This window comes from Anser brachyrhynchus (genome assembly GCF_964034855.1).
Source record: "Anser brachyrhynchus genome assembly, chromosome: 3".
NCBI lineage: Eukaryota > Metazoa > Chordata > Aves > Anseriformes > Anatidae > Anser > Anser brachyrhynchus.
Genome location: NC_137696.1, coordinates 64,013,484 through 64,039,111, shown reverse-complemented (window position 1 = coordinate 64,039,111; position 25,628 = coordinate 64,013,484). Strand labels below are relative to the sequence as shown.

At 47.6% G+C, this 25,628-nt stretch overlaps 1 protein-coding gene across 1 annotated transcript; it reads right to left on the bottom strand.

Moving 5' to 3' along the window:
- Positions 1-11,820: 11,820 nt before the first annotated feature.
- OLIG3 (oligodendrocyte transcription factor 3) lies at positions 11,821-15,107 on the bottom strand. Its single transcript, XM_080585379.1, has one exon. The coding sequence runs from the start codon at positions 14,497-14,499 to the stop codon at positions 13,678-13,680; it is 822 nt and encodes a 273-aa protein (XP_080441505.1). The 5' UTR covers positions 14,500-15,107; the 3' UTR covers positions 11,821-13,677.
- Between the last annotated feature and the right edge of the window lie 10,521 nt (positions 15,108-25,628).

Genomic DNA, 25,628 nt, shown 5'->3' with positions numbered 1-25,628 from the left:
TAAATCAACACAGGCAGCAGATCCCAAAAGTTTCAAGATAAGGGATGTTCAGCTCCCTTACAGAGAGAAGGAATCTTACTCTCTCATTAATGTAAATAAGGCATGCGGCCAAAGGCATATGCCAACTCTTTCCTCCCTGGTCAGAGGCTTTCATTTTTAAGACTCTTAATAGTCTTGTGTCTCATGATTAAGTAATGAGAGCTGGCATCCAAAGTATCTGAAGTTCAGCTGATCTTGCATTATCCTTGTAGGCCCTTGGCAGACTATAAAACAAAATAGTTTTGAGTAAAATATGCAGACACACAAATAAATAGAATATACGTCTTGGAATTGTGTCTCAATCTTAAAGAAGTATCAAGTTGTCATGGCAGATTATCATGTTATTTTTTTGAATTCTAGTGAAATTTGTAAACAGTGTTACATGTGTATTTGTATATGCATTTTTGTATGTACGCATGCACACATACGGATGTTTATGTTTCATATCTCTTATTCCTGATCTGGCCTGCAATCCTGTGAAACTGCAGCGACGTATGCCATCAGAGTGTTACAAAGATTCAATACTGTTTTTCAGCGGAAAGCTTTACTGGAGGCTAGCTTTGGATGCCTGAATTCAATCTCTTCACGTCCACATATATCACAGAGCATCAGCCATGTGGGGGAGGTTGTTCCAGATCCCGTCAAAGCCAGCAAAACCACGTCCTTCACCCTCAGGTGATGCTGCGAAGGGGCCCGGCCTGCAGGAACATGCAGCAGAAGGGCAGAAGGGGCTCGGCTCCCCACGTCTGCCCAGGAGCAGCCCAAATCCCGCAGGCTCCCCCGGCAGGGAGGAGAAGCAGGGCTGTGACGGGTGCTGTGAGGGCAGGGTGATGCCTCCCGGGGTGAGCCAGCCAGGGGGGAACAGAGAGGGAAGGGTGGGAGAGGGGTCGCGGGAAGCCCTGTGATTTAAATACACTGTCGCTCGTGCCCGTGCGGTATGAAAACCAAATCTAAACATTTGTCTGCAGAATCAGGTGATGACTGGCCCTCTACTGTCTCAAGGGGGGCAGGAAAATGGTCCATGCACCTGCCACCTAATTCAGTTTAAAACCTGACACATTTACCAAGAGTGGGCTGGCATAATGAACTTCATTCATGCTGTCAGTGGAGTCAATAACTTATCCCCAACTGCTTTTGTCTCCCTGGCGGCAGTGCCTCTGATCGGGCTGAGGTACTTATTCAAGTAAAATTTATTTTCAATTGCAGGCCATAATACTACTGGCACAAGCCTTGCTTTGACAGAAGCTTTTGCTCAAGGCTAAACTATTGTTAAAGTTTGTGCCCATTGTCCAGGGTCTTTGATCTGTCAAAGCTGCTTAACAAGCTGGTTAAAAACTGTTTCAGATAACAGGTGTGTCCTTTGAGGACACAGGGCCATTTTTCAACTTCTTTAAAAGACTAGTCCAGTAGCTGACTAAAATTTACATGCTGGTTGGTGGTGATATATGTAAAGCACTTTTAAAGCAAGAAATTAGATTTAGTGTTTTAGTTCCCCGAACTTCCTTGTGGTTTGTTGTTGGTTTTGTTTTGTTTTTCTTCGGGGGAGCACAGAGATTTACGAGGCGTTTCTCTAGGGCTGTAGCAGTATTTATGGGAAAGGTGATTGAGATGCTAAACCTACCTGCAGTGCTGCGCGGGCGCCCAGCTACAGTGACGCTGGCTGGAGCGGCGAGCACTAGCGAGCACGGCCAGGAGGATGCTTGCCGTGGAGAGGAGCGGGGCTGCGCAGGGCAGGCTCTGCAGAGAGATGTGGCAGCACCACGGCCCTTGTCCCACCCAGCCCGCCCCTGCCCCTCCAGCTGGGTCCTGGCTCTGGTCCAGGCCGCTCCACGCCCAGGGTCCGTAGCGCAGCAGAGACGAGCGGCAGGGCTTGTCCTCGCTACCTAGAAAAGCCAGCTCCTGGGAGAAGATCCCCGTTGTAGCTTGGGTCCCCACTGTATAAGCCAGGCCATTCATGCGCGGCCAATGGCCTGAACAAAATTTCCTTTGAATAGTCCATATGTCAGCTATATTCTTTAGGACTTGTGAAAAATGGTCCCTCCCCTTCACATATGTTTTAAAACACTACCGAGGTCCTGCGGGATTTAACCAGTTTTAACCCAACCTAGTATTATTTTGTTCCACAAATCCCTGATAAAAACAGGCAAGTGTTGTCCACAGTCATGCTTGGAGCCGGCCTGAAGGGAAAAGGGGGAAGGAGAACTAACTGTACGCACACTGTGTGTGCGGAGGGGAAGGAAGAAGGGAGGATGAGCATCTTCAGAAGTGATTTCCCCCCCTCTCCAGCTCAATGCCACCTGTTTGTAGAGCTGCTGATACTGGATTTTGGTCCATGCCAACAGTTTCTCTCCCTTTCCAAGTTTCAGTTGACCAAATAGACTGGCTAGCCAATTTCTCCTAATTGCCAGACCAGAGGTGTGTTTCTTGTGGTCACTGCCAGGACCGCCAACCACAGGCTGCTGCAGAGGCACCCCAGCTTCAAGCACAGAGGTACAGAGGGTGCAGAGCCCCTGGGAGGCTCATTTGCAGTTGTGGCCAGGCAGCTGATGTTGTCCGGCACTTCAGGCATCTCTTTGTGGTCAGTCACTGTGGTCCCTGATGCTGGTGGGCTGCAGCTCCTCCACGGGGGTGAGCTGAGCAGAGGGGGGCAGCTGGTGCTCTCACAGGCAGCTCCCCAGCTCCGGGCCATCAATTAAAGGTAGTGTTTAGGAGGTACCTTCCCATCCTCGACCTGCAGAAATAAGTACCTGTAGTCAGTGAGTGTAAGGCCATCTTCAGTAAAAAAAAAAAAAAAAAAAAAAAAAAAGGAAGAGCTGGAAGTTCCTCTCAGAAAGCAGAAAGTCTCCAGCACTTGTTTTCTTGTTTTCATCCCTCCCCGGTGCTGAGCCCAGCAGCTCCCCTTGCTGGAGAAGCTCACATGCCTTGAGAGCTGAGCATGCTTGCTAAGCTGAAATAACTTTGCTTAAAAAATGAGCCTGCTTGCGAGGCATATTTTCCCCAAACAATCCCATCTGTACTGAAAATCTATCCTCAGCTTGTTAGTTCACGGCAGCTGGGGAATAAAAGAAGCATTTTGTCAAATGTTGTAGTTTTGTGAACATCCCCGAACTGAATCAGGAATGAAAGGGAAAAACAAAGCTTTTCTGATACTGCTCAGCTATGCTCACCATTAGGATCATTACAACTGTTCAAAGATTACTTTGGCATGTGTGTGTGCCATCAATTAGCTCCAGAGATATGTTCAGAGCAATTCATTTTCATCATTCAGAGGTAGCCAGAAAGATGCGAGATAGAGGACAAATTCTTGTTGCAAGACTTCAGCTCTGCTTTTGGCCTCTAAGCAAAGCTCTCAGTGATGTTACCGGATGAAAAGTTGGCCCACAACATTAACTACACAATGATGTGTGCACCCTAGTGATTGAGTCCATGTCTAAGGGCAGGTTAAAGGTCTCAGAGAAGATAAAGACCTGTTATTGACCAGATACATTAAGACAGGTTTTCACCTTCTTTATAATCTAGATTAAAAACCATTTGCTTTTCTGTGCAGAGAAGGCCAAAATATGTTAGCTGAGCCAAAGGGTGTGTAGAGAAATCTACTATTCTCACTTCTCAGCATTTTCCTGGTGTAAATTATTAAATGTGGTTGGTTTTAACAGCTGATTGTCTGTTATCTATTGCAACCAGTGTGATATCTTCAATGCGGTGATGAAACGTAGAATAAGGGCCTATTTTATGGTCTCTCCAGTCATGGAAGCGTACTACATCAGGGAATAAGGGGGACTGAATAATAACAAACTCTTTGGGGAAAAATAAAAACAATATATATGAAGTAGCCCAAGAACTTTAAACAGCTTAAATATTAAAACCCCTTTAATATTACCATTGTGATCTGCAAAGTAAAATAAGAAAATCATATGAAGTGGCAGATGTCCAGTGAGTCCACTATATTATTATAGGAGGGTATCCTTAGCTATTATTTGTCACTAGCTGTTATTTATATTGCACATGATTCCACAGATGGTCAGGCAGATGCAATGGCAAGGTGAGACAACCACAGCAGCGAAGGCTGGAATAGAGGATGCTGCAGCTGGAGGAAGAGGGCTGTGCATGGAGAGAGATAGATGGAGCCAGTGGCCTGGTGAGGGAATGAACAGGAGACGTTTAAGCAACTGAACCTGATGAACTCACAGACAGTGGAGCACTGCAAGATGTGGAGGGGAAAAAAAAGGGGGGGGGGGGGGAAGGAGAGAGGCTTTTTACATGGGCAGATAGTGATAGAACACGGGGGAAGAGTTTTAAGCTAAAAGTTGGGAGATTTAGATTAGGTGTTAGGAGGAAATTCTTCACTTAGAGGGTGGTGAGGCCCTGGCACAGGTTGCCCAGAGAAGCTGTGGATGCCCCATCCCTGGAGGTGTTCAAGGCCAGGCTGGATGGGACTTTGGGCAACCTGGTCTGGTGGGAGGTGTCCCTGACCAGGGCAGGGAGGGTGGAAACTACGGTCCCTTTAAGGTCCCTTCCAATCCAAGCCATTTGATGATTCTGTGATTCTGTGTTTGTGGGAGCAGACGAAGTACAGGGGCCTGTTAGGATGTCCCACTCCCCTGGTAACATGAATAAGAGAAAAGGAGCTGAAATACTGATGTTGGATTTACAGGAGGACTGTCTTTCTGCTCTACTACTTGAAATGGATAAAACAGGGCTAACCCCAGAGACCTCAGGTACAATCCACATGGGCAGTAGTCAAAGGGCAATTGGTGCTGACCTGATTTGGGTTGTTTAGTTAATGTTGTCTTTGCCAATAGGCAGGATTTTGAGCACAAAGTTTGGGCAAAATGACTCTGCAAAGAAGTGCTGTCCTTCAAAAGCATGGATGGAGTGCTGACAAAACCATGAAATACATCAGCAGGATGGATCACAACCACTGTGACTTTTTGAAGAAAACACAGTTAAAAAGGGAAAAGGAAAGTATTCTCTTTGGACCACTGCTTTGTGTTGATCTGCTGAGATATGCTGAAACAAGTGAAGGATGGGACCTCTTATTCCAAAAGCTATATGACCCTTACAAAGCAGAAGGCAACCCCCTGTCTTTGCCACAACTCCTTAAAAATCTGGGGGCGGAAAAAGCAGGGAGTAGTATCAAGGGGTCATTTTTCTTGGTGGACATGTGATGATTGGTGAAGAAGGTCTGTTTCCAGGCATCTGATGAATTTTGATATTGAGAACTACTTTATGTGTGTGTGCCATATCTACGAACTGAACAGTCTCTTTGGAATGTGGGACCTCACTGACTTGAGTATCATTTGCCCTACGTTGACTTTAAACCTAAGGATGAGGGAAGAAGGATTTCTTGCATATGGAACAAAAGTAGAAATAGGTGTTCTTTACAATTTTACAGCTATGGTTCGATAGACCAACTTGTAAAACAGGGCAAAGCTGAGCAGCAAAAGCCAAAGAGTAATGGAAACAAACCAGCTAATGGGAGACTGATCAGTTAATAATGCTGAAAAACATCACACTTGACAAAGGAAAAATATCTTCCTGGTAACCTGGAGAATAAAAGAGACAGAAAGATGACAGTAAAATCAAAAGCAGAAAACTTGGTGTCAGAGAGAGAATGACACTGAGATTACATCTATATAGAACATGGCTATGACCGGCTCTCTAGTTCTGAAGCCAGCTGGCACAGAGTGGCTTGTGTCCACATTATTAAATTCTTGCTTTCCAGACAGCATGGCTGCGTACAGATTGCCTGCTGGGATTGGCCTTTGGCCTATGCTATCCCCAAACCATGCCTGGGCAATGTTCAGGAGAGTGCTAGTTGTCTGGATCCAAACCATGCCAGCAACTGTTGTAACAATTTGACTCTATAAATAATTGAGTTCCTGTGCCTGAGAACATTATGTGACACTGTTTAATTTACTAGTAGAGATGAAGTCCTTGATCCTAGCCAGGAATGGAAATCTTGGACATCTTTGAGCACCCCGATAAAAGGGAAATGCTGGAGCATCCAGCAGACATAAGAGGGTGATGATGAAATGGAGGTGGGCATGATTTTCCCTACAGTTGCACCAATGTGCACTGCTGGTAAAAGTAAAGAATACCTGGTTTTTGAAGTGCAAAGTTTATCTCCTTGCTTTAGGTAATACATCTGCTTGGAAAGGTATGCCTGGAAAGCAACACAGCTGGAGACCAGGGAAGGGTGCAGCTAAGTTACTGAGGAATCAACATTAATCTTCAGAGCATAGGAGAGAATTGCCAAAGGTCTTACGGTCCTATTTTTAGAACAGGTAGGAGATGAAGATTATGTCCAAGAGCATTATGGATGGAACCAGAGATGAAGTTACTCGAACTAAGAGCATCATAGGAAAAAAGGAGTTGGGATAGGGGCAAAAATGCAGTCAGATGCATATTGCTGGGGAAGATCTGCATCATCATTCTCACATAGAGCCACACCCAGGGGTCTGTAACAGAGTCTTGATAAATAATACCCAGTTAAAGCATTGGTGATGGACTCCTCAATTTAGTTATGCAAAATGGTGCTTGATCTACTAGTATCAGCCATGTATGAGACCAGGTTCAGATGAAGATGTAACATTAGGTTGACACTACTGTTCAGCCCAGAAGGATGGATTATCCATTAAAGGTGATTGGTGTTCCCGTGACACTTGAAGAAAGGATAAGAACATGCAGAAGTGTCATGGTACATGACACTAGTCATGTATATGTGAAACTCTGGGCATCTGCTGAATACTGAAAGCCTTGAAAAAATGGCAAGACACTTGACTGAAGATATCATGGAGAAAGTCTTCTCATACATCTGACCCTCTGCAGATCACATAACGAAAAGCTCCTCTCCTGGAAGAAATTACTTTGTTGTCTTTCACCATAGATATGCTTTTGAAAATGGCAGGCTGTTTGATGTAAATAATTACCCATTGGAAATATTATGCGTTTTGTAAAGGGCACTTGTTCAAATTTTATGTTGTGAACGAACTTTTACAAACAACATGTCATTGTAAGTAGTAACAGAAAGTCTGCACTAATGCTCCATGTGGAAGTTCTTTTTCTCTGTGAAGGTCTGACTCTCTGATGGACTCAGGCATCAGAAGCAATGGAAGATATGGAGCAGTGGAGAGAATATTTCCATCTCGGGGAGTGTGGGATCAAAGGGACTGTGCTGGCAAGCATGGGGAATGACAGAACTGTGGAAAGGAAGAGCCTAAAGCTTAGAAAAGTCTAGGCTCAAGTGCATTCGCAGGGCATAGCTCAGCCTGCTTCAAAATTGAACGCAGCTAAGCCTCCCAAGAGCACTTCATGAGAAAGAAAAAGGCGTGAGCTGCTTATGGATACAGTCACAAGGCCACGGGAGGAGCAGGCAGACCAGAGGGCCGTGCAGTCCATGAACTGCAGTTGTGGGCTGGAGCCTGGTCAGAAAGCTTCTCCGAACCACGTGGAGCTGCTCTAACTGTGCCTTGAGGTTGGCCAAGCTGCAGACACCTCAGAAGACCATGGTCACAGCAGCCATTTGAGGGAGGACGCTGAGGGAAGGGAGGCCGCACTTAGGCCTCCCAGAGCGGATGTGTAAAGACAGTGTAGGTGGGTGCAGAGACAGTAGTGGCAGAGGTCTAGGAATTACTGCTCCACCTCTCGTGGAAGTGAAGCCTTCAGCCCCATCTGGTTTCAGTCTTTCACTGTTTTCTGTGACTTGGTGTTCAGACACCAATAAGGATTTGGGCCTATGCATGGACCATGAGAGTAGACACAAGGCTTATACGGCTTCAAGGCCTGGCAGGTCTGTTTCTGGTGGATCAGGAGCCCCTTGAGAATATTCACATTTGTTTGCTGTGGAGTATTGTCTGAACTCATGTCTCTGTGTGCTCAAGCAAATCACCATCACACGAATCATCACTACAGTTGCGTCTAATTCCCGTTGTCATTGCCTGCATTTTTGGGAGGAAAGCCAACTGCTGATGTGGGGGATAGGAGCTCTCCTCGTAGCTTTGAGGATGTTTCCAGCTGCCTTTCCTTGAGTGCCCAAAAACTCAGTTGCTGAGCAAAGATCCGACAGAACAGGACACAAAGCGCACCATGGACCATTTATCTGCAAACAGGTGACAGGGGAGCACAAGGGACAAACTGTGTTTTTAGTCTTTTACTTCCTACATGACACTTGAGAGATCTTTATTTATCACCAGAAAAAAAAGAAGAAAAGTCTGGAAACAGATTGTTTTATGCTGTCATTTTGCTGTTCTTTTTCTGACCCTTGGATGAGGATCCTCAGCTTCCTCGGGACAAAGGTAATAGACAACAGCAACAAAATAAAAATAAGTTCTTACTAGTTGTGAAACATATGATGAAATCATACATTTTTCAGACAGCTACCTAGTAGCTTGCAGCTGAAACACAGGAAAGTAGCACCTGGTGCATGATAGCCAGAACTATCAGGTAGAATCCAGTGAAAATAATATTGAAATATCAAAAATAAATACATAAATAAATAAATAATTTTTTTTAAAAAAAAGAAAGAAGAAGCCTACACCACAAAATGTAAGTTCACAAAAAGGTCATCTAGTGTAGTGAAAATCAAAATCCATTTTCATAACACAAGCATCAACTTTCCTTTAGTGAATAATTTGCAAAAGCTTTCTCTATAAATTATGCACTCTTCTAGTGGTGTGACTAAAGCAACTCTCTGTCCTCATTTCTGTCACTGACGTGGGACAGGGTTCCCTGGAAATGAGACATGCATCCAGAAACAATGCTTCCCTCCCTGCCTTGTTCTGTGGCTGATTGGGCTGTATTTAAAGCTGCCCGTGACTTATTTTAGAAATAAAGGGCAGCTCCTTTTGAGGAACTATCTGTTCTGTTTTATAACTGCATGTCTGTACAATGACCAGGAAACCCTATGCACTAATATTTAAGTACTAATAAACTTAATCAACTAATAAAATTTAGAAACTGTCCTCTCATCTTGTTGATCTAGATTACAATCAAGTGCAGCATACTACTCCTGCTGCTGTTCGTACCTGTTGTAGCCAGGGGCTTTTGTGGTCTGACTCTGCTGTCCTAGTACCTCTGTCTTAAAAATTGAGTTTTATCTGCTTAAACTAGCATACAAGGCATTGAGAACGGGCCCTGTACAAATCTCTTTTATTGTTAATCGTCTGCATGTTTTTCAAGGAATCCATTACTTCTTGATTTGCAGGTCTCCACAGATTAAATTCATCATAAATACTGAAAGTACTGCATCGCTTGTAGTTTTTCTCTTGCCCCATCTGGTGGGGCTTGATGCCACTCTGCCAGGTAACTTTCAGGATGTACATGTCAACGGGACTTTGAGGGAAAACAAACAAGCATAAAAGGATTGAATTAAAAATATTGATCTGCAGTCTTTGGCCATTGCTGTATAAAATCCCACCCTGCTGATTCACAACAGGTTCAGGAGACTCAGGGGAACTGGGCACCAATTTTGGCCACACGGTCTCAGCTGATGATATTCGCTTTTAAGAAGTTCTGCCCTTCAGGCACACTTTAATGTCCTGCAGCTGCAATGCGCACACATAAATGTTTACTTTAATGTCATCTGAAGAAAAATCGTTTTGTTTCGACTTCAGGAGAAGGAAGGCAGGAGGAGAAGGAAATCTGGTTGGAATAAGCAGGCTGCAGACATTCCCTTTCACGATTTTGGTGTCTTTAGTTCAGCGTTTTCTACTTGGCAACTGTTGGATGCACCAGAGGGAGCACACCTGCAGCTGCTGCTCTGTCAAAAACTATATTATCTTCCTGATAGGGCATAAGATTAGTAATTCCTCTGTTTCTTTCCTTTCACTTGTAAACCTTTCATGGTTTAAATCAACCTGGTTACTTGAAAGATCAGAGAACACAAAACGATCAATAAGCCACTAAATGTAGGTATTTACTGCCACCAAGATGCTCTACGACAATCTCACCTGTCCTCTCCTGCTGGCCCAGGGGAATACAAGTGATCAGCAGGTCCTGGGTCATTTTTTTTTGGCAGCACAGTGTGGCTGTTCAGGGCACCCCAACTGGCACTGGATGCAGAACAACAGACCCAAATCGTTAGATTTTACAAAAGTCCTGTGAAAGTTGTCTGCTTACATTTTAGTATTTAGCTGGTACTTAGCTTCTACTTTGCTGTCTCCATTTCAGACCCGAGGATGGGTTTGCGTGCCCATGAAGTGCCCATTTTCCTCCACAGTATCTAATAAAGGATTATACATCATTTCTCAACTTTGCCTTTTTTTTTTTTCTTTTTTTTTTTTTTTTCCCCGAGGGCAGTGCAATGTCATCTTGTAACAATTCTTTCCAGCTGAAATTGATCTCTACCTGCTTCTGGTAGGAGGGAGACTGGGGGTGAAAAGAAAAAAAAAAAGAGAAAGAAGGAAGGAAAAAAACAGGAACAAGGTTTCATGGGAAGACACAAGAGACAGTTGGAGGGGAGGCAGAACAGGCTGTATGTGTGTTACGAGACATGGATCCGTGATAAACTCCTTATTAATTTTGATGGGGCAGCAGGGCCCCAACTGGGGCAGCCCAGCTGCCCTGGGGGCTGGACCCACTGGAGGGGACAGAAGCCTTTTAAAAAAAGATTTCTCTCTCTCTCTCTCTCTCTCTTTTCTTTCCCCTCCACTGCTTCAAAGAAAAACGATTTGCTCATTTGGTAATAACTGATGGGGACTGTGAATTACCGAGCTAGCCCCCAGACTAGTGTTTATCTCCTGGCCAATAAATCTCTAAACTGAAGCAATGAAGCTAAGTACTACTGCTATTTCTGCGTTTTATTTCCATATTAATCAAAACATGAGCCCACCCCCGCCTCCTCCTGGGCCCCCGTTTGGCAGGGGAAAAGGTGTCCCTTAGGGGACAGCGTGGATGGGATTTGTCACACGGGGGGTGGTGAGTGGGAAGGGAAGGGAAGGGAAGGGAAGGGAAGGGAAGGGAAGGGAAGGGAAGGGAAGGGAAGGGAAGGGAAGGGAAGGGAAGGGAAGGGAAGGGAAGGGAAGGGAAGGGAAGGGAAGGGAAGGGAAGGGAAGGGAAGGGAAGGGAAGGGAAGGGAAGGGAAGGGAAGGGAAGGGAAGGGAAGGGAAGGGAAGGGAAGGGAAGGGAAGGGAAGGGAAGGGAAGGGAAGGTTGGGTTCCCGCTGCATCGGTGCCCTTGCCAGGGGCTGGGACTCGGGGTGAGCTGCACTTCTGTTGTCGAGACCGAAGTTTTGTGTCCGTCGGAGAGCAGGGACCTCTCCAGGTGCCCCTTCCTTCCCGCAGCCCCCCGTCTCTGCATCGCTCGGGATTTCCCTGGGTCACCTCTGCCCCGCAGCCCACCCCTCGCCCCGTGACCCCCCACACCCCACCCCGAGCCTTTCCCACTGCTCGCCCCTGCTCCCTGCTCCCTCTGCCCCTTCTTCCCCGGGGGGAAAGCGGCCCCGGGTGGCGGGTCCCGAGCGGGGGGAGCCTCCGGCTGCCAGCGTCGGGGGTCGGGGGCCCGGCAGGGAACGGCGCTGAGCCGGCCGGGAGAAACCTTCCGGGAAGGGGCACTGCTGGAAACGAAAAGGACGGAAAGGAGGGGAAGGATGGGGAGGAAAAATGGGGAGGAAGGAAGGAAGGAAGGAAGGAAGGAAGGAAGGAAGGAAGGAAGGAAGGAAGGAAGGAAGGAAGGAAGGAAGGAAGGAAGGAAGGAAGGAAGGAAGGAAGGAAGGAAGGAAGGAAGGAAGGAAGGAAGGAAGGAAGGAAGGAAGGAAGGAAGGAAGGAAGGAAGGAAGGAAGGAAGGAAGGAAGGAAGGAAGGAAGGAAGGAAGGAAGGAAGGAAGGAAGGAAGGAAGGAAGGAAGGAAGGAAGGAAGGAAGGAAGGAAGGAAACTACAGCATCTCTTGACCATCTTGTTGAAGTGCTGGAAAAATTTGCTTCAGCCGGGAAGACTCTTTTTTACAACATAATTCGTTAGTTTATTGTGTTTTTTTGGGCAAACTCTCATTCTCCTTTTGATATAAGATCTCTGTGTTTGCTTTCTGATGCCTCAACACCGACCCGGTCTCTCCAGCATCGCCTGGCCCGTTCGCCCGCACGGTTCCCTTACGGCTCCTTCCAAAACTTGTTGGCACCTCTGTTTAAAGGCCCCCCTCCCCTGCCGATACCTCTCCGTGTTTCTTCGGGTCTCCCCTCGCCTCCAGGCGGAACGAGGCAGCGGGGGGGGGACCCCACACCCCAATTTCCCTGCCGGGGCCGGGCGGGGAGAAGCCGCAGCTCCTGCCCCGCTCCCGGTGCTCACGGGGCAGCAGCGGCCGAGCTGGGGGGGGGCTCTTGCTCCGCTCCGACCCCCCCCCGGCAGAGGGCTGACAGCGGGATGCCAGGAAAGAGCCGCTGCCCCCTTTCCGCCTGTTCCCGGGCGCTCGCTGCGGGTTTTGTCGCCGTTTCCGCGGCGCTGTCACCGCCGGCCACCCGAGGGGGGGTCGCAGCCTCCCCTGGCTGGTTCCGAAAAGTGGCAGGGAAAGGCAGGGAGGGAAAGTGAGGCTCGTTTTCCCAGCTCGCGGTCCCAGACAAAGGAGAAACGAGCAGGTCGTGTTTCATTATTATTATTTTTTTATTATTTTATTCGGAAATCTCATCCAGAAACACTGGTCAATAATAAATATATCGATAGTTATCAAGAATATATAAAAAATAAAGACACGGTGTTGTCTTTGAGGCCCTAACCGAAAACAAACGAACGAACGAACGAAATTAATAATAATAATAACATTTCAAGCAAATGCCCGGGGAAATGTACCGAAAAGGGAATAAAGAGCAACCAAGGCGCCGGTGTAGTAACACAAATCACCGGTCTGGCAAGAGCCGCCCCCGCATGCAAAACCAAAACGAAACACATCAACAGAAAACCAGCAAAACAGAACAAAACCGAGGAGAGAAATAAGCGGCGAGGACCCCAGCCAGCTGAGCTAGCGGACCTCACTGGGGGCAGGAGATTTGGCAAAGCAGCCCCGGAGGAGGGCTGTGCTGCGTTTTGCACGATTCCCCCCCCCCCCCCTCTTTTTTTTTTTTTCTTTTCTATTTTCTTTTTTCAAGCGGACACAGAGGGGAGAAGGAAAGGACCCGCAAACAAAACCCGCGTCGCGACCGAGCCGCGAGGAAACTTTCCCAAACTGGCTGGGCAGCCCCCGCTGCGAGGAGCTCCGCGCCGCCGGCCGCACAGGGCGCCGGGGGACGTGGGCCAGAAGCATGCACGCACCCGCTGCGCTACGCCCGGCCCTTCGGAGCAGGAGGTTCCCGAGACGGTGCCGTTCAAAAGAAAAGAAAGGAAAATCCCGCAAAAGAAGGAGAAGGAGCCCCAAACCGATCTCATCGTCTCTGCGTGGCTGCGAACGCTACAGTGACAACCATGTCTTTTTTTCTTTTTTTTTTTTTTCTTTTCTTTCCTTTTCCCCCATCCGTTTTAAGGAACTATTTACATCGCATCTTATTCTTCTCTCTCTCTTTTTTTTTCTTTTTTTTTTCCAGCGGGGCTTGCTCGTTGTCGCTCTCATTTCGTTCCTCGTCCCAGGGCACGCCGCCGCCGGGCAGCGCCCCCGGGGGGGTCCCTGCTGCCCTCGCCCCTCGCCCCAGCCGGCTCCGGGGGGGCCCCGCGGCGTCACTTGAGCAGGTCCTTGGTGTCCCCCGAGATCCTGGCCATGCTGGAGGCGGTGAGGGCCGAGAGGTGGGGCGGGGGGGGCATCTGGCAGATGGTGCAGGGGCACGGCAAGCCCGCCCAGTGCTGGAAGCCGCTGCCGAGCTGCAGGGCGGGGGGCGTGGAGGGGGTCTTGAGCAGGGAGTGGGGGGGCCGGATGGTGCCGATGGCCGGCAGGGAGGCGGGCAGGGACGAGGAGGTGTTGGCCGAGGACAAGGCGGTGCCCAGGATGGGGTGCACCTGGTGCACGGTGCCGGCGGCGTGGGGAGGGTGCCCGGCGGAGTGTCCCACCGTGCCGCAGTGGAAGGCCGAGTGGTGCCCCCCGTAGATCTCCCCCACCAGCCTCTTCATCTCCTCCAGCGAGCTGGTGAGCATCAGGATGTAGTTTCTGGCCAGCAGGAGGGTGGCGATTTTGGAGAGTTTTCTCACGGAAGGCCCGTGGGCGTAGGGCATCACCTCCCGCAGCCCGTCCATGGCGAGGTTGAGGTCGTGCATCCTCTTCCTCTCCCGCCCGTTGATCTTCAGCCGCAGCTGCTGCAGGTCCTGCTCCGAGAGCTGCTTCTTGATTTTGTACTTGCTGCCTTCCCCGCCGGCCTTGGAGCCGGTCCTGGAGAGGCCTTCCCCGGCCATCTTCTGCACCAGGTCGTTCTGGGTGGAGGAGACGGAGTTGAGCCGGCTGTCCTGGTGGTGGTGGTGGTGGTGGTGGTGGTGGTGCTCCCTCAGGTACATCTCATCCATGTCTGGCGAGGAAGCTCTGCTGGAGACAGAGCTGGAGTCAGAATTCATTGTATTCGGGCGTCTGAGCAAGAAACTCTTCCCTGCTCCGGAGGTGGCGGAACGAGGCAAGTCCCCTCCGAAAAGCGACGAAAGAGGAACGAAAAAGGAGCGGGCGGGCGGCGGGCTGGGCGAGCAGCGGGCTCGGAGCGCTGGGGAAGGAGGAAAAAAAGCCCCCGGCCCCCTCTCGCCAGCCTCCCCCGGCCGCTCAGCCTGTTTACAGGATGGCCAGTTAGTGTGTGCTTGGACTAACCTCAGCCTGAAAAAGAGGGGCTTTTATAGCGCTGCAGCAGAGAGCAGAGACAAAAGGAGCCCTCCTATGTATAATGGTCTAGTTAGGATGACGTGCCATTATTCAGGGCGGTGCGCTTTGACTGTCCCATTTAGCAAGGACCCCTATTCATATTCATTGTGGTGCCACCCGGGACACCTCAGCCACGGACCATCGGGAGCCGAGGAGACACAAAACCCCTCTGATTGACACCGCACACTCAGCGCTCCGCGTGCCCGCCATCTCCTCCCCCTGCCCCTAATTTCCAATATAAAACCCCAGCCCGGCTACCGGGGGCTGCGGGGGGCTGCTCGGGGCCGCCCGGCCGAGCCTGGCCCCGGGCTGCAGCGGCCGGGGGCGGCCCGGGGAAGTGCCCCCGCTGCGACGGGAGGGATCGGGGGGGGGGGGGGGGGAGAAGCTCCCCGCTTTGTCTGCCGTGTTTCTCCTCTCCTCCCCTTTCCCCCCCCCGTCCAGGCTCGCTCGTGGGGCACCCGCCGGGCCGGGGGCAGCGGGAGGCGTCGCGGGGCCGTCGGGGGGTGGCTCGGGGCAGGCGGCGGGCAGGGGGCAGGGGGGCTGCGGGCGGCCCAAAGGCCCGAGGTGTTCGCCCCGGTGAGTAACCGGCTCCGCGCACCGGCCGGGCTCTGCTCCGGCCGGCGGTGGGACGGGGAGGGATGGGGACAGGGCCGGGCTTGCGGGGACACCTGCGGCCGGTGTCGCCGCCCTCCGCGCAGGGCACGGCCGGAGCTCGGCCACGGCCCCGGGGGGGCGGCCGGGCCGTGTGCGGGGAGGGACGCGCCGTAGGACGGGGAGACGGGGGGACGGGGGGGACAGGGCAGCCCTCACGAGCCGTGCCTCCGCCCCGGGGAGCGAGCCGGGCCCCGTGGAGACCCCTGCCTCCGGGCACGGGGCGCACCGACTCCTGCGAGAGGCCCCGGGGGGAGCCGTCGGGTGCGTTTCCACCTGCGGACAGGCTCCCGGGGGAGCTCTCTGGCAGCATCGCGCTCCTCCGCGAAGAGTTTCCAAGCGCCGGGGAGAGAGGGGAAGGGGAACGGGGGACGCTTTTCATCCGTCTGAGTCTGACTGTGCTTAGTCTGCTGAGGAAAATTAAAGCCGTCTGATTTTCAGCGCTGTCAGTAGATCCCGCGGTGAGAAGAGGAAAGAAGAAAGGAAAGGAAAAGAAAGTAAAGGAAAAGAAAGGAAAAGAAAAGAAAGGAAAAGTAAAGAAAAGAAGAGGAGAGAAAAGAAGAGGAAAGAAGAGAAAAGAAAAGAAATAAGAAAGAAGAAAAGAAAAGAAAAGAAAAGAAAAGAAAAGAAAAGAAAAGAAAAGAAAAGAAAAGAAAAGAAAAGAAAAGAAAAGAAAAGAAAAGAAAAGAAAAGAAAAGAAAAGAAAAGAAAAGAAAAGAAAAGAAAAGAAAAGAGAAAAGAGAAAGACATAGGAAAAGGAAAAGAAAGAGGTAAGAAAAGAGAAAAAAAAAGAAAAGGAAAAGATAAGAAAAGGAGAGACACCCAAATGAGCCCACCCCCTGTTTAGGAGGATGCACCAGACACAACCGAAGCCGACTTCTCCTTATCCCGCTTCTGCCGCGGAAGCCGTAAACCCACGCGGATTTTCCCCGGCCGAGACATTTCCGGACCCCTTGCCAGATCCCGATCCCGATCGCGATCCCGATCCCGATCCGCCGCCCCGAGGACGCAGCCCGGCCCTGGGAGCACACCGCGACGGCGGCTCCGGAGAGGGGCAAACGCCGCCCCGGGGGGATTCGCCTCCGACCGGGGCGGGGGCCGGGGAACGGGAGACGCCGTCGGGGGTGCAACAGGAGGGTCCGGCGGGGGCGGCAGCCCCCTTCACACACCTCTTACGGGACGGGGCGGCGGGGGTTTGGGGAGAGAACCGCGGAGCTGGGGGGATCTCGGGTTAGCAAAACTTTCCCCGACAGCCGCGGCAACGAAATTAATTGGGGATTGGGAAAATCAAACGTTTCCAGAAGCGGGGCGCAGGAGAAGGGCGCAAGTGGTAGCTAAATCGAACTAACATTCACCCCTCCGTCCTTTTAATTCCCGGTTTCCTAAAGGCGGAGAGTTGCGGCGAGGGAGGGGAACGTGTTCGCCGGGGAAAGGCGAAGTTGTCCGGGGTGCGCGGCCCCTCGGGTGCGGGAACATCGCCGCTCCCCGCCGCCCGCAGCGGGTCCAGGACGCGGTTTGGGTTTTTAGGGGTGTCCCCGAAGGGAAGCCGCGAGTTTTTGGACGCAGTCTCTCGGACGGTAATTCACGGATTCGCTTTTCGGTGCCTGGTTTTGAATTCTCGGAGTTTCGGGAAACGGGGCGTACTTTTCCCGTGCGCTGCGTTTCGGTGAAGGAATAGCAGCACATCGTGCTTCCCTTCGCTCTGCCGACCTGGCCGGCCGCTCGGATTTGGATTCGTAAGGCGAGGACCGGTTAAATCAGCCTTACGTATTTTTCTTGCGGGTTTGTTAGAAGGCTGTTTGGTTTTATGGCTTTCGCTCTCTCTGTTTGCTTGTAATTTAATTTGGACATTTTGACAACTGTGCTTTTAGTATAAAACAGTTACGGATGTTAGCGTTATAATAAGGTCGTTGTTGATCGTTTTTTAAGAAAAAAACGCGGGTCGCTGCTTTCTGCTCCGAGGACCAGAAAGCTCCCAGCCAGCTGCCTGTGAGGCAAGCGCTGCGATGGACGGGCTGTACCGTGCTGCACCGGGGGCTGCAGCCTAAATTTGGTCGCGTTTCTGAACGGCATTCCTTCTATTTAAGACAAGACACGAACCGCACGCTGGTTTTGCTCACGATGTATTGCTGGATTATATTTAAATTGAGAGTATAATTCAGATTGATAGTACCTCGTCGTCTGACGTTTTGTTCCTCAAAGAGAACGGGCTGAAATACTATTTTAATTCTTGTGTTCATCACGAATTTGTTTTGCAGAAGTCGGGCATTGCGAGGGCAATGTCAAATTGCCGTACGGCTGGAAAGGGATCCGAAGGCTGCCCGAGAATTTGACGACTGTAGTCAAATTCTCCAGGCAGATGAGTCTGGTGATAATACTCCGCTGTTTGGACACGGGAAATTTTCTTCTCCATTCCTGTATTTTCAAACCTGTTGGCAACTTTTTTATTAAGTCCGAAAATGGAAACCTTTCTCGGATCGAAGTAGCCTACAGATGACAACAGGATTGGGCCCGTCCTCGATACTGCTCCCGAGGAGCAGACAACCTTAAATAACTGATGGGCATTTCGGCTAATTAAGGATGACATTTTGCTTTCCATATTTAAATACTGATTTGCAAAACTTCTTGAAAAAATACGGCATTAAAATTTAGTAATAAAATTTAAAATGCCAGAGACTAATTACTCAGAGACGTGTTAATTGCTAATTCTCTGATATATGACATTTGCTTTAAAAGCCTGAAATTAGTTTCTGTAAACAATAAAAAACACTTAATCAACAGTTTGCATTTCATTCTTTTATTTTGCCTATAGCAAATGCACATGAAACATACATTTTATTTCGAGAAAAATTTATAGAAAATCAGTTTGAACGTTTCTAAAGCTATCAGACGGGCCGTGGTATTTATTAGTCAGATGTGAAATGTTTTGCTCTCTTTGGAATTTAAGAAGAAAAAAACTGCCAGTATTTTTGAATATGCACCGATTAAATAGTTTGGTTTAGATGCCTGGTAAAATTTGCATGACCTCCACAATATTAGAAGCATCCATCAGTCACAGAGCTAAGAGTGCGATGCGCAGTTCACATGTACGGAGCTAAGACTGTGGCACACACTTTGCATATGCAGAATGGACTATATCTGGCATTCCTGACAAACAAACTCTTCACGTTGGACCAAGGCTGGCTTGTTACTGCGATATATAGTAGGATAATAATGCTGCTCAAAGGACTGCACTTATTTTCTCTTCTGCCTTTACGTTCTGGCCCCATATTCCTACTTAAAATATTAACATTCCCAAATAGGCAAATTTCTTTGTCTTTCTTCCCTGCCTTTCGCATCACTTACAGTTGTCTGCACTCATGTCCCTATGAACTCTCTCCATCAGCTTACACTTGTTACAAAAATTCACCCACTGGCTTTTAAGAACCCTCTCCCTCATTTCTTTAGCAGCCAGCGGACAGTTACTGAGTTAGTCCTAAAATCACATAGGCTATTTAAATATCAGCTATAAGCAAAGTAGAAGACAGACAGAGTACATGAGAGGTTGTCCCCCCCCAGTCCTCCCCATTAGAAACCGCAGATGCGCTGCAGTTTGGTTAGCTTCTCAACTGATTAAAGTTATCTCAAGCCAGAGTGAGAATGGTAGTGGTATAAAGCCTAAAGATTAAAATGTTTTGCTGTCTCAGAAACAAATAACTATAATAAAATTCATTTTTAATAGCTATAGTGAAAACAAATAAAGCTATAGAAATTATTGAATATCTCTTCCACTAGACATTAGAGAGCATGGATGACTTATTAAAGAGAAAGAAAAAAAATCCTTGTCTCATTTTGTATCTCAATTTTAAACAATGCATGTCTCAAGTGAATATTTACGGGTTGTTAATGGGCTAGTACAAATTCTAGAAGACACAACAAAAATTATCTGCAGTCTATTCACAAACCTTTGCCATGTCTCAGTGTTTGGGGATGGGCGTAGGGGCTGCCTTCACCACTCTTGAATAGGACTCTATTGTGTGGGCTTGTTCCATCGGGATCAATGGGACGACATGTGCAATGAGATGCTAATGAACACCAGAAAGGATGGTAAAATCTGGCCCGGCTAAAGCGTAAGGCTGTTTTTATAAATCAATTCTGAGTCTCTTGCTACACCGCTTTTAGCTAAGCTATTGAAACTTTAAATGTTCAGGGAGGCTTTAGTATACAAAATAAGTTTTTTGCATCATTTAAATCGCATTTTCTTTCCCTTAAAATCTGAATCACTCTCGATTCTCATCTCCTCCGAAGTTGTAGTTGAGATGAGGCAGTCCGTTTTTCATGGCAATTGCACTGTTAATGTAAATGTGTTTCCACAAATGGAAAATAAAATACACCGGAGGAAAATAACGTCAAGCACAAGTACAAAACAGAAGAATGATGGTCAGAAAGCACACACACAGGCAAGGATAGTGTTGGCAGTGGGTAGCCCTATGGTCATTGCCCCACCACACCTGCAGAAAAAAATAGCTAATCTTCTGAAATGTTCATTTCTCACTCAGAGGGTCAGCTTCAGAGAAGTCCTTAAGGACCAACATGACCCCAGGGGACATTGTGCTCAGTGAGTGCACATGGCTGCAGGAGACTCGTGGCCTGCATGGTCCGTCAGGTCCCTTTCTTGGTCCTGTGGCCCTTCAGCCAGGGTCAGGTGGTATGGTCAGAACGAGCCAGTCCACTGGAAAACCTACAAGCCTGCAGATACTGCACCAGAAACCTGCAATTCCGAGGAGCTTGCAGCAGGCTCTGAAGTGCCCAGACACAATAGTAATGGGGATTGTAAAAGTTCCGCCCCTGTCTCTTGAAAGACAGAGAGAGGAAGAGGAGAGTAGGTCCACTGATACCACCTTTTCTCATCAGCTTATGGCAAGGGTTAATTATTAACTGTTGAAACACTGACGAACTGTGGTATTTGTTTGCTTATTATGAGGCCTGTCAGGGCCAGAACCAAACCTTGCTGAAGCTGACTGATGTCCCTCTGTTTCAATAGACTCAGAGGTCAGGCCCCGAAAATCCAAGTCACCAGTGCAGCTCCTTGCAATAAAGAACCAGTGAGTACTGTAAGGGAGGGCTTAGTTACTCCAGTGGCATGTTTCAGTTGGGGGCAGGCCCTCTCGTGTTTGTTTTCTGAGATATTAGTGAAATGTTATAACAGGTTAGTAAGAGAGCCCATGCCAGCCATGGACATAAAGCTCGGCTAAGGACATTCAGTTTCTTTTCAGCCACTGATGCTGAGCAAAACTGTCTTCAGGGAAGGAGAGAGTGAAAAGCAAGCCACCTTCCCAAACCTCCTCTACTGCAACCATTTCGCCTGTTCCTCATTCGCACCTGGACCAAAGGCAAACATCCAGCAGCAGCAGCTTCGTGTGTCTGGCCTGAAGCCATTATTTCTTTTCCTTTGTCAGACACTTCCTTGCAGGGGTGCTTAGCTGGGTCCCTGGTGAGCCCTGGCCTTTTGGAATTCAGTGGCTTGAGATAGTGTGAGCAAATTTAATTTTGGGTGGAAATACATGGGAAATGAATGATTCCCTGGTGGAGATTAGTACTGCTGAGCCCTCTACCTGTCCATAGGAAATGCTGCTGGCTGGGAGCATAGAGTGGAACAGGATCTTACAAGCTAACATCCCTCCTCAATGAGGCTCCTATGCTACCTCCTTTTTTTTTTTTTTTTCTTCTTTTCTGATACACTCTGGTGAGAATCACAGAATCACAGAATCACAGAATTGTAGGAGCTGGAAGGGACCTCAAGAGATCATCGGGTCCAACCCTCCTGCCAAAGCAGGTTCAAAGCAGGTTGAGGCAAGAGCTCTAAGGCTCCTCCAAGTACAAAGTACATTTTGGACTGGGATGACACACACACAAAACAAAGAAAATCCTTTGCCTCTTAATTGCCAGAACATCATTTTGTGCAAAGGTTAATATATATTTTATCTCATCCACTCATCAATAGTGCAGTGTCCTTGTGGGAATATCAGTGATCTGTAACTTTCACTGACAATTATCATCTGTGGTTTGGCGAGACCAGCAGACCCCAAAAAGGTGGAGGCGTTGCTGAGATGTGCAAAACCTTCACTGAGGGTAGTACTGTGCAAATAGGTAAGACAGGTGGAAAAGACAAGGCAACAGCAAGCAGAGTGATAAAAAATATAGGGAAAGAAGTGTGCTATTATATGTATTTTTTATTTTCGAGATCTGCATCACTGCTGCTTACAGCTGAAGTTGGAAGTAATTATTTTTGCCACTTCTGCAAATGAAATTCTGTCTAAAATTGAATACTCAGGTGCTTATGTTTTGGATTGTCTTCTCTTCTTGTTTGTAAGTTAACCTTTTCTCCACAGCTGGCAGGCACCTGAAAGGGCTAAATAATATGTAGCAGTTCTGGATTCTGCAGATATTGCCACACTTTTGCTAAACTGCAGGAGCCCAGCCTTGCATTACTAGTGTATGTAAACTATTCAGAACTTCCTGCAGATTTGGGAAGCATGTACAGACTTGATATCCTTCCTGTCTTTCATTGTTTTAAAGATTTCTACCTGCCCAAAATCCCATATAGTCACTTGTACACTGTCAAATTTTGCAACTTGTGAAAATCACCAGAATTCATACACCTAATTCCTTTAACCAGGACACTCATGGCATGCTTTCCCATGTATTTTTATTGAAATAAAGCTTAGATAATCGTTGGAGCTGTAAAAACATCAAATTAACAGAGTATTATCTCAAACTTAGCCCATCATGAGAATAAAGACCCAGGGGTGCTTGCTGGCTTTGTAGATTAATATCAAATACATTGACTTCAGCTAATACTCACCCAGAAATCCATGCCTTTTAAAAATACAAGTAAATTGAAATAACTAAGAAAGTATCACTGATACTATAGCAATGTTTCAATTTCTTTCACCCTATTTCACTGAACTTTCATATCAGGCTGAAAACCATAAAGCACATAAACACTTACTGCAAATAAAAAAGAAATCACAAGATATTCCGCAGGGTATGAAAAGTTCCTTTCCGCCCCCCAACCTCCCCCCAAAAATCTAGTTGTATATGCTCCTGCCCCTTATAAGTCATAGAAAACAATATAGTATTCTACAAGAGCTTTTATCCTAGTGAACAGAAAGTGAGCAGCAAGACCGAACAAAAGAATGAATTAATTAATTAATGGATGAATGTATTAAAAAAAAAAAAAAAAAGACTCCACCTGCTCTGCTCCAAAAATCTCTCACTATACTGCAGAATGGTTTGATACACTGAGTAATATTAAAACCTTCCCCTTAAGTTTTCAATAATATGATTTGTTTACCTTTGGAGTGAGTGCCAAAATGCAAGTTGTTTAACATAGTGCCTTTACTAGTGTGCGTAATATTAGGAAATCACCACTGTCATTGTCCTAAAGCCAATGACGAAGGCAGTCTATCAAACCTGTGAGGGAAAAAAAGTAATTTTTTCTATTGCTTTGTCAGAAATGCTTAATACACATGTTCAACCTTAAGGCCTTTCCCAGACGAACAGTTTACTTACATATGAGGAGTATAACTTAGTACAAGCAGAGGAACACTTTGAATAATTTTATAGGACCATGCGTGTATTTTCTCAAACCAGTGATGCTTTATTGTTTTCAAACAACAGACAAGAAATTGTCATAAAAAACTGCACAGGAGACGACCTTTTTTTGTGTACCAAACCCACAGTGATTGCCAGAAGTTTGTCAAACTGCTGCTCTGAAAGGAGAAACAGGGAAGTTATGATCCTCCTGTCTTCTTTTCCGGGCTGTACCGGAGACCCACCAGGGTTACCAAAGCAAAAGCGTTTGCAGCTCAGGGTGCTGGCGCTGCATCGTGCCGGATTAGAGAGGGGCAGAATTGTTTATCCCCCCGAAACCAGGGCGCTAAACCCGCATAAAAAGCACTGTCCCTCTCAGGAAGGTGCTGAAATGCAAAGCAAGCTCTCAGCTCCTTTTCTCTCTCTTGGTGGCATTTGAAAGTGTAAAGCTTTGAATACCAATTGCTTGAACTGGACATATGTGAATCTCTTCTAATCCTACTAATCCCGTCCCCAAGTGCTTCTTTGTATGTGGAGGCAACACACATAGATCTAAGTGAAAGTGGCCATAATCCTGGAAATGTGGAAAAATGTCCCAGTGTGGGAGTTGGGAGAGGGAAAAGCTCCCTAGCAGAGGGGACCTGCTGGAAAAGCATTGTGTTTGTGGGGTGAGCGAGAGGCGGGAGTGGGGGCAGGGAGGATATGAAGGAGATCTCTCACCTTTTCTGAGCTGCTAGGAGGAAAGCAAACCCACCCAGCAGGAAAGCTCCCTTGCAAACAGCCATCGCACACTTGAGCAAACCCACAGAACTGAGACAAAGTTTCCAAATGCTGGGAAATTCACCCACTGGCAGCTTTCAGCAGTGTGAGCTCAGCAGGCTAGGCACTAATGTGCTGACTTCATTATTTCCCAACCTCGCCGCTCTGAATGGCAGATTTGTTTAGGGAATGGTGGGCTACGGCTCCGTCCTTCCCTGGACACAAAGATACAGAGGGGAGCTGGGATCCCAGTCCCAGTCAAAAGCACTGACTCTCGGTGTCGCAGGGGGACCCTTTTACTCCACGCAGAAGTAAGAATCAGGCCACGTAAGCAGATGTCTTTGCCAAACCCTAACAAGGCAACAGAGAAGTCAGTTTACAAGTGATCGGTTGCATTTCTCCTTCAGCCTCTCTGAAAACTGATTTCAGACTTCAAATTGTGTATATAGGTAAGAGGACAGAGGCAAGAGATGTTTCTGTGTGTCTTTTGCAAGGAGAATGTGCTTATTCCTCAACACCAAAATTTCAGAGTTTGACTGGGCTGTAAGTTAAAATTAGCATTCACCTGGATGCTAACAAACCGTACAGGTTTTCCAGATACACAAGTCATATAATTCAACCATGTGAATTTCCCAAATGTCAGAGAGCTAATTTACATTTTCTTGACTGGTCACTGAATAAAGTGTGTTTATACCCTGCAGTAGATATTGTAAAAGGAAATTAATCTGTTTTTTGTATGTGCTTTCAAAAGATTTTAAAATATGGAGCAATTGATAACATTATTTGCCAGCCAAATCTTTATTTTGCTCAATAAATCTCTGGATAAAACCATGTTAGGTAAGAAAATCTAAAGCTATATATTCTCTGGGAGTTGACTTTTTTATTACCTCAGCAGACTTTGTGCTTTCATAAATAAGTGTCAGCTGAAATTAACCTGCTGTTTAGAGATAGTATAAAACATCCCCAAATCAGCCTGGGGAGCCTGGGGACTAGGAGTTGTTTTTTTTTTTTTTTTTTTCCCTTTTCATGTGAACCTACTGAATGTCATAGGAGCAGAAGATAAGGATAGATCTTTAACTTTGCACAGATGAAGCAATAAGTTACCCTCTTGGAAAGCTGCTAAGCTGACTCCCATAATGTACTAAAATCACCTCAGTAAAAATGAACAATACAGGGAAGAGTTTTGTCGTATCAGAAAATATGTAGGGTAAAACAGGCTGAGATCAAACTGCTAGTTAATCCAGTAATGGTGGAGCTATGTGGACTTGACACTGTTGCTTGCTACAGAAATGCTGTTAATGTGAAGAAATGTTATTAGCCTCAGAACTGAAGGGACACCTCTGATATTTCACGCACGATCTCATCCGACTTCAGCCGTGCTGTCCTGCCTGCAGCTGTCGCCCTGCACTGCCTCTGCTCTAGTTTTGTCAGTGTGCTGTCCTACACGCTGCCGCAGGAGGAGGCTTCACAGATCCCAGCCGTTCAGAACAAAGAAAATCCTCGGGGTACGCTGACACACTTGTTCACTTCAGATTTGCCTCATACACCTTCCTGGCTGGGGAAGAGAAGGGAAAGGACTTGGCTGTAAGGCGGTTACCTTCATTTGTATTAAATACTTCCCGTGCAGCACACGGATAACCTTGGGAACTCATTCCCACAGGACGCAGTGCGTACCAAAGATCTGCATGCAGCCAAATGGGGATCAGAAAAATTCCCAGAACGATGGTTCCTCAGGGAAGGTGCTGAGAGGAGAGCTGGTCCTACCCAGTCCAAGTGTGCAGGACACTGTTTTTATATTTTCCTATGGATAAAAACAAGAAGAAAGCATATTTTACAGGTGAACTGAGGGGGC